The sequence below is a fragment of the Calidris pugnax genome, unplaced genomic scaffold, assembly GCF_001431845.1.
Source record: "Calidris pugnax isolate Ruff unplaced genomic scaffold, ASM143184v1 scaffold314, whole genome shotgun sequence".
Taxonomy (NCBI): Eukaryota; Metazoa; Chordata; class Aves; order Charadriiformes; family Scolopacidae; genus Calidris; species Calidris pugnax.
In genome coordinates this window covers 448,621-456,943 of record NW_015091027.1, presented here as the reverse complement: position 1 = coordinate 456,943, position 8,323 = coordinate 448,621, and the positions used below count along the sequence as shown (strand labels likewise).

Here is an 8,323-nt window from a genome sequence, read left to right as displayed (position 1 = left end):
GGGGATTGGGGTTTCTGCCTGGGGGGGGTTGGGGACACACAGATGTGCTGGCAGCTGTAATGGAGGCCCTGCACCGGTGCTGCCAGCTCGGCCCTGGCTGGGCCTGCGCCTCCAGGAGGGGCCAAGCTCCTGCGCCCCCACACGTGCCCTTCCACAGCCCTCCTTCCTAATTCCCCCTTCCTCTGCTTCTCCTCATGCACAAGGAGGTGTCCTACGTCCTGCGGATCGAGGGGAGGCCGTACACCGTCCGCCTGCAGCAGCAGTGAGTTGGCCCTTGGCCCGTCTGGGGGCTGTGGGACCGTCCCCCCCTGTGGCCCCTGCACCCTCCTCCCTCACACACACCCTGTGGGCACGTCCCAAAGCCCCCGGGGGACGCGTGTGGTGCCACACACCGGGTGGGTGTGAGGGGTGTTTGTGCCCCCGAGCCCTGACACCAGCAGGTTCTGGGTCCCCCAGTGCCAAGGGGGGGGGCTGCGGGGCCTGGAACAAGCTCAGGACACGGGGTAGGAGACACTGCTCTAAGTGCTTCACCTGACACCTTTCTCTTGTAGTGCCTTTCTGTCTGATGATTTCAGGATTTACGTGTCTAACGAGAAGGGACCTTTGCGCTCCGATTCCAGCCTTTTCAAGGTAACCCTGGGTTGCTCTGGGGGTGTTTGTGCCGGGAGCGTCGTGGCGCGGAGCTGCTCTCGGTGTGTGCGGCTCGGCCCGTGGGTGAGGGCTGGGGAATTGCTCCCCCTCCTTGTCCTCTGTCGTGACACAGGGCAGCTGCTACTACCGGGGGTACGTCGAGGGCTTCCCCAGCTCGGCAGTGACCCTCAGCACCTGCTCGGGGCTACGGTAGGAACCGACACCCCCCGGCGATGCCCGTTATGGCCAGGGATGCTCCAGCTGCCACGCTCCATGGCGGCTGATGGCACATGGCTGGTGACAAATGACACGCTGTCGCTGTGGCAGGGGTTTCCTGCAGTTTGAGAACGTCAGCTACGGGATTGAGCCCCTGGATTACTCCCCTGCCTTCGAGCACTTTGTGTATCGAATGAGCGATGAGAAGCCGGCCGGATCCCTCCTGGCCACCAGCCTCCCCGGGAGCGAGCCAGACGGGCTGACAGCGGAGGAGACGGCGAACAAAGACCAAGTGAGTGGCCTCTGTCCTTGTGGTGGTGCCGGTGTCCCCATCACACGGGGAGGGTCCAATCCCGCAGGGAGCTTTGGCTGGTGCTGTCGGGATGGATGGAGATGGAGGGTGTTTAGGATGCCAGTGACAGGGTGTCACGTGGGTCGTTACTCGCCCAGTGCCTAATGAGGTGTCACCAAGGCAGAACGGCTGCTGGCAAGGTCAGGACTGGCTGCGTTGGAAGGTTCCTTGCCTTATGCTGGTTTGAAGGCAGCATTGAAGCTTTTGAATGGACGCCGGAGTCGTGTAACAAACCTACAGAACTCAGTTCTGTATAGAAATATACTATAGAAATAAATAGCATTGGAGACCTTTTTCTTTTTCAGCCCCTCTCAGCTAAAGCGCGATCTCCCAAGTACTTCAAAGTGTACGTAGTTATGGACAAGGCTTTGGTAAGTCCCTGCCTGTCACTTTCCCCTTGTGTTTGCCCAACTTACGTCAGCATAGAAATGATGCCATTTCCAAGCTTTTAGATGTCTGTGTTTCCCCTTTTAAAAAGTAACATGTCCTGTGGATTTTGTAGCAAAGAAAGAATGAAAATTGGTAGCTCAGGTTTCCAGGGTTGGGCGTTGGGAATCGTTTCAGCATTTCACCCTGGCTCTGCTTCGTGGTGGTAAACACCTGCTCTGCTCTCACCTCCTCCCGGGTTGTTTTTCAGTACAAGTACATGGGTTCAGACACGGGTGCTGCAATGCAGAAGATAATCCAGGTCTTCAATTTAGTCAACAACGTAAGTTTTGAAGCCTGGTTTATATTGTAGCACAATGATGGGAGGTTCGATGTTAGTAATGGCCCCTGTTTCCCAGCTTTTGGCGGAGTTTATGTAAAAAATTCCCAGTCTCAATGTTCTGGCTGTGAGGGCTGGGCACGGCCAGAAAACCTTCCCCAAAAACCTTCCTGTGAAGTTATTCTGCTCATGCCTCTCAGTATATCTTTTTATTTGTTGAGTCCATTCATTCTGTTTGTTGTACAGATGATACGCAGTGACTGACAACAGCAATTGCCTTTTCCCACGTGATTTATTGTGTGCAGAGCTGTCGTTCTGCTCACAAGGAAAGGAATGTGAGCAGGCGTTTCCTCTCTTACGCTTTCAGATGTTTAATCCTCTGAATGTCACCATTGTGCTCTCCTCCCTGGAGCTGTGGAAGGAGGAGAACAAAATATCGACGGCAGAGGAGGCCGACGTCCTTCTACAGCGATTTTTACAGTGGAAACAGCTCCATCTGGCTCAGCAGTCATACGACGTAGCTTATCTATTAGTGTAAGATAAACGTTTCCCAGCTTGCTAGAGGTTACATGGTAGAAATCAGTTAAACCAACGTAGGTTGAACATGTTTCTTACATATTTCCTAATTTCTTAGTATTTTGAAAGTACTTCTTTCAAGACATCCCTTTCGGCAGCGATGCCGTGTCTGTGATGGTGCTGCCCGTCCCGTGCCCCGTGGCCGAGGAGCTGCTGCCCTGGGGAGGGGACGGTGGCAGCCCCGGTCCCTGCCAGGCACCCGGCCACACAGGGGGCACAGAAACAGCCCAGGGGAGCGAGGGGGACTCGGGCTGTTGGACCCTGGATCCCCCCGTTACCCCGGTGTCGGGGTGTCTGTTCCAGGTACAGGGACCGAGCAGAGTTCGTGGGCGCCGTGGCGCTGGGGGAGGCGTGTCAGAGGGACGCTGCTGCCGCTGTGGCCGTGGTACGGTGTCACCCGGGCCCCGACAGCCCGGGGGGGTCAGTGTGGGTCACCCACGGGGACACAGCATCTCCATGAAGCTGGAGTTCCCCACGGGCAGCAGGGATGGGGACGGGGGGAGCATCCGTGGCTGGAGCTGGGGTCTCTGCCGGGGTCTCCACGGCTGCAGCAGCCCCGCTCTCTCCTCCCTTCAGTACCAGGACGCCGTGACACTGGAGTCCTTCTCCGTCCTCCTGGCCCAGCTCCTGGCACACAGCCTGGGCATAAACTACGACGACCCCCAAAAATGCCACTGCCCCAGGAACGTCTGCATCATGAGCCCGGAGGCACTGTGAGTTGGCTGATCCCGTCCCATCCTGAGGGGGCTGTGGTGGGGTAATGGGGTGTCCTCTCATCAGAGGTGTCCTCTCATCAGAGGTGTCCTCAACAAATGTCATTCTGCTGAAAAAATTAAACAAATTCAGAAACATCTGCTTTTATTCCTTTAAGAAGGAAAAAAAGAACAATTAAATTAGTGGTTCAGTACTTAATTTGAAAAAAGACTTTTTCTCTCCAAAAGCAAGATATTTCTGAATGCTTCTCAGTCCCTATTAATAATAAGTAGCAAAATGAGGTTTGACAAGTGAATTGAGAGAGACCCAGGGGACCATTGTGCCCTGTGCCAGCGTCTGAAGGAGCCCTTGAATGGCACAGAGATTTTGAGAGAGCGCGGATGTGTTTTAACACAAACAATGGATAATGGCTTTATTGTAGAGGTCTCAGTGGGGCAAAAGCCTTCAGCAGCTGCAGCGTCAGGGACTTTGAGACCTTCCTGCGGCGCGGCGGAGGCACCTGCCTGTTCCACCAGCCCCGCTTGACCGGACAGTCCTACCGGCGCGCGCCCGTCTGCGGCAACGGCGTGGTGGAGCGGGGCGAGCAGTGCGACTGCGGCGTGGACGAGGTGGGCACCGCAGGAACCGCGGGTAGAGATGCTCATCTGTAGAGTTCCTGTGCTTGGAATAACAGAGCCTGGAGCCCAAGGGCATGGCTGGAGCAGAGGCCAGCACAGCAATTACGCTGGGTTTTAGATTTTTTTCTGCGTTGGCATCCATCTGATGGCAGCGCTGCCCGTTTCCTTCTGCGAGACACTGCCCAAGCGTGGCATTTTGGGGAGAAGAAGGAAAGGGACAACCCCTGGCAGTAAAAAGCTCAAGGGGAACAAAAAAGCAGAATAATGTGTTTTTTTAATATCCCCCCAGGAATGCTTGAAGGATAAATGTTGCTCTGAAAGATGTCAGCTTAAGCCAGGAGCGAAATGTTCCTCTGGATTATGTTGTAAGAAATGTCAGGTAAGGCACATTTTTATGGTTATTACGAGACAGTTATGTGGTTTTGGAGAACAGAGATGTTCCCGTGTTCAGAACATCCCAAATGTTCTGCCTGTCCCCACACTGATTACGAGACAGTTATGTGGTTTTGGAGAACAGAGATGTTCCCGTGTTCAGAACATCCCAAATGTTCTGCCTGTCCCCATGCTGGAGGATGGAGAGCCAGGTTCTGCTGTGGAGAGGTTCCCGGCTCAGCGCCCAGAGCCCCCGGGGGGAAGGTTCCTGGGGGGGCCTGTCCTGGGCAGCACCACAGGCGTGTGCTGAGCCCAGTGCCCGGGGACGTGTCTCGGGAGGGAGGGAGGGAGGGCGAGCAGGACCCTTTATCCTCCTCCGGCAGTTCAAGAGGAAGAACTCGCCGTGCCGCCCCGCCGCCGACGCGCAGTGTGACCTGGCCGAGTTCTGCAACGGGTCCTCCGCCTCCTGCCCCCCCGACCTCTACGTGCAGGACGGGCACAGCTGCGAGCGCGGCACCGGCTACTGCTACCGGGGACACTGCCAGTCCCCCGACCTGCAGTGCCAGACGCTCTACGGCAGAGGTAACGGGCGGCTCTGGTTGTACTGGGACCGTGGGTACTGGTACTACTGGTCCTGCCCGGGAGCAGGAGGTGCTGCAGCAGTAACGATGCTGTTTGTGTCTTGGCTCTTTAACGCACCGATCTCGGGTCGATCTCATCGTGTCTCTTTCACCTGGTTTCAGTGGAAACGAGGGTTTGTGTTTGATCAGTGGAAATGGGGGTTGTGTTTGGTTTCAGGCCCCTGTTGAAGCCGGAGGGTTTTTGGGAGGGCGCTGGGACGTGTGGGATCCGAGTGAGGAGATTGTGCTCTGTGCAAGGCTTGAGCCGTGTGTCCCGGCCTCTGCCCCTGCCTGCGCTCAGGGGACAGGAGGGAGGGGACTGGGAACGTGGGGAGTTAAGGAAGGCACCCCAGGAGGGGAGGACATGGCTTCAAGAAACATTTCAAGCTCAGTTTGGAATCTGGTTAATATGCACTTCAGTAGCACGTCATTCTCCCAGTGACTTCATGATAGTGGGAACGTGGGGAGTTAAGGAAGGCACCCCAGGAGGGGAGGACATGGCTTCAAGAAACATTTCAAGCTCAGTTTGGAATCTGGTTAATATGCACTTCAGTAGCACGTCATTCTCCCAGTGACTTCATGATAGCAATGGAAACAGCAACAAAAAAAGCAAATTATTATCTGCGAGTGAAGTTACTTAGAGAGCTGACCTGATTGCTAATCCCATGTTCTAGAGCTCAGGGCTGCCTGGGGTTTGGCATTTCAGGGACAGGAATTATGGTTTCTCTAATTGGTGAAGAGCATCTCTGTTCTGCTGTGAACAGGGTGAAAAATTAAGAGGTTATTAGGTACCGTAATATGTCCCTTTGTGTTCCTTTAAATTACAATAAATATTATTGCTAAACTTGTAGGTTCAAAAAACGCTCCTATGGCTTGTTACGAGGAAGTCAATAGCCAGCAGGACAGGTTTGGACACTGCGGGGTCAGGAACATCGGACGGTACAAACCCTGTGCCAGGAGGTACGCGCCAGTAAAGGGCCCTTCCTCCACTAAAAACCTGTATTTATTGGGACTTTATGGAGAGGGGAAGTACCAAGACTCCAGCTGACAGAGTGGAGCAGTAGAGCTTTGTGTGTGCTCTCCTGTGGGGGGGCTCTGTCCCTGCATTAGTGACGGTCTCTTGGATTTCCCAAATCCTGCCTCTTTTCCCTTACCTCGCAGCGCTCAGATTTGTGCCGCGCTGTTAAATGTTTCTAGTGGTTCATCAGGCAGCACATACGTGTGTGTGTGTGTGTGTGTGTGTGTGTGTGTGTGATACCCATCCCATGGACGTTGGTTTTACAGGAATCTCAGGTGTGGGAAGCTGATCTGCACGTACCCGCACAGCACTCCCTTGGCATCCACCGCCGCCGCCGTCCTCTACGTCCAAGTGCACAAGCATTTGTGTGTCTCTATGGATTATTTCAACGCTCTGGAAAGGCTGGATCCTCTTCTGGTTCCACCAGGTACCAAGTGCGGTTCTGGAAAGGTAAGAAAACACTTTATAATCATCTAAAATATCAGGTATCAATTGTAAATGATAAAAAGAAATATTTGCTCCTTTGCAGCATGAGCGTGGTTGATGTTCACAAACAGTTAAGCCGTGCTGACGTTACACTCCAGGTTTGGCCTGGTGTGAGGTCAGACGTAACCCCACTGTAGCTCTTTAAAAGCACTGTTGGTGTTTCAGAAGTACATAATTCCAGTGTTTTGGGACCTCAGAGGGCTGGGCTGGGTGCTGCGATGGCGAGGCAGCGCTGAGCTGGAACTGCCGTGTTTTCTCCCAGGTGTGTATAAATGGCACTTGTCACCCGCGCTCGGCCCTGGGGTACAGATGTGACAGCAACGTGCAGTGCCACGGCCACGGCGTAAGTGACCCCCCGGCACGGGGCAGGTGCCTCCGTCCTGCAGACTGGCTGTGGGAACTGGCTGGAGACCCGTTTTAGGCTCATTTTGTGCAAAATCCTGACCTTGCCAGCCAATAGAGTGAAACTATTGATCCTAAAGCCAGTATCAAAATAAGAGGCTTTATTCACCGAAATGGAGAACTTGATGGTTGGTCTGGTTTATGGAGGGGGAAAAAAATGAAAGGAAAATGGCAGGGATGTGGAATTGAGGGCAGCGGAGATCGTGTAGGTACAGCCTGTGGCTGGAGGGAGTGGGGGGGCTGCACTGCCCTGCGGGGGGGCTGCACTGCCCTGCGGGGGGGCTGCTGGGCCCCCCAGACCCCGCCGGGCTCTGCTGATGGCCAGGGCAGGGAGCTCCTGTTTGCTGCTCATCGCACAGAGATCAGGCGGGTGTTGCAGGAGGGGGATGTTTTGTGCCTGCTCAATGTCTCCAGGCTACTGGAGCCCACACTTCACGGTGTGGTCCTTGTTGGATAGGATTCCTCAGCTGCCAGAGCGCCCAGGAGCGTGCGTGGCCTTGTCCCAGCCCCACCAGTGGCAGCGAGACTGGTGCTGGTCTGGGCATGAGCGTCCACGGCCTGAATTCATTGCAAACTTCTCCCACCCGCCCCTGGGTTTTTCAGGTGTGCAACAACAAGGGCCGCTGCCACTGCCAGCCCGGCTGGCAGCCCCCCAACTGCCTGAAGAAGGGGTCCCACATGGGGGGGAGCACTGACAGCAGCATCGAGGTGAAGGACTATGGTGAGTGCCCGCAGCGGCGGTGGGGACGGACGCCGGGCTGGGGTCCCTGGGGCCGGCGGGAGGGTGGCAGTGCCATGTCTGCTCCCAGGCCTCCCGCCGCGAGGGAGGAAGAAGGCGACGAAGGTCTGGACGGTGCTGGGCTCCTGCCTCCCCCTGCTCCTCCTCGCCGGGGCCGTCTGCCTCGTCCTGTGGCATCGGGGCTGGCACTGCGGGCAGCAGGCCCACAGCACGGACAGGTCAGTGGGGCCCCTGGGGGGTACGGGGGATATGGGATGGGGTCACGGTGTTCCACCGGGAGGGTCGTGATTCCCGGGGCTGAGGCAATGCCTGGGGGTGGCATGGGATGATCCCTGGCGGGGGGGGACAGAGGCGATCCCCGAGAGGGGGGGACAGAGGTGATCCCCGGGGGACCGAGGCGCTCCGGAGCCAGCCCGGGGCTGAGGCACCGCTCTGTCCCCGCACAGCTCCGACGAGGAGGAGAGCAGCGACCCCCTGGAGCCGGAGCCGGAGCCCGGGCTGGACCCGACCCCGGCCCCGCACCGGGAGCCGGAGATGATGGAGATGGAGATGGGGCCGTGGCCGGGGGCGCGCTGCGAGTGCTAATAAAGGCGTTGGGAGCAGCCGCGTGTCTGCTCGCCGTGCGGGGGTGGCGGGGCCGTTACCGGGTGGGCCGGGGAGGACGGGCCGTTACCAGGCGGGCCGGGGGCCGTTGCCGGCCGGCGGGGAGGATGTGGCCGCGCCGGGCGCTGCTGGCCGCGCTGTGTGAGTGAGAGCCCCCCGGGGCCCCCCGGTTCTCCCCCCCGGAGGGACCGGCCCCCAACCCCCCGCAGCCGGTCGCGCCGGGACCTCCCGGTCCGGAACTGAGCTCGCGGCGAGCAGTGACGTCACACCCT

General features: G+C 57.2%; 1 protein-coding gene across 1 annotated transcript in view; it reads left to right on the top strand.

The window, feature by feature from the left end:
• The window catches only part of LOC106896149 (disintegrin and metalloproteinase domain-containing protein 18-like), an 8,530-nt gene extending 497 nt beyond the window's left edge, over positions 1-8,033 (top strand). The window contains exons 3-20 of the mRNA XM_014955893.1: positions 204-262; positions 552-630; positions 764-840; positions 958-1,112; positions 1,502-1,569; positions 1,836-1,907; positions 2,272-2,438; positions 2,784-2,865; positions 3,057-3,193; positions 3,616-3,802; positions 4,101-4,190; positions 4,567-4,765; positions 5,655-5,763; positions 6,088-6,271; positions 6,570-6,650; positions 7,313-7,430; positions 7,519-7,666; positions 7,895-8,033. Coding sequence (XP_014811379.1) covers positions 204-262; positions 552-630; positions 764-840; positions 958-1,112; positions 1,502-1,569; positions 1,836-1,907; positions 2,272-2,438; positions 2,784-2,865; positions 3,057-3,193; positions 3,616-3,802; positions 4,101-4,190; positions 4,567-4,765; positions 5,655-5,763; positions 6,088-6,271; positions 6,570-6,650; positions 7,313-7,430; positions 7,519-7,666; positions 7,895-8,033 — 2,151 coding nt within the window. The remainder of the gene's footprint in view (positions 1-203; positions 263-551; positions 631-763; positions 841-957; positions 1,113-1,501; positions 1,570-1,835; positions 1,908-2,271; positions 2,439-2,783; positions 2,866-3,056; positions 3,194-3,615; positions 3,803-4,100; positions 4,191-4,566; positions 4,766-5,654; positions 5,764-6,087; positions 6,272-6,569; positions 6,651-7,312; positions 7,431-7,518; positions 7,667-7,894) is intronic.
• Positions 8,034-8,323: the final 290 nt, after the last annotated feature.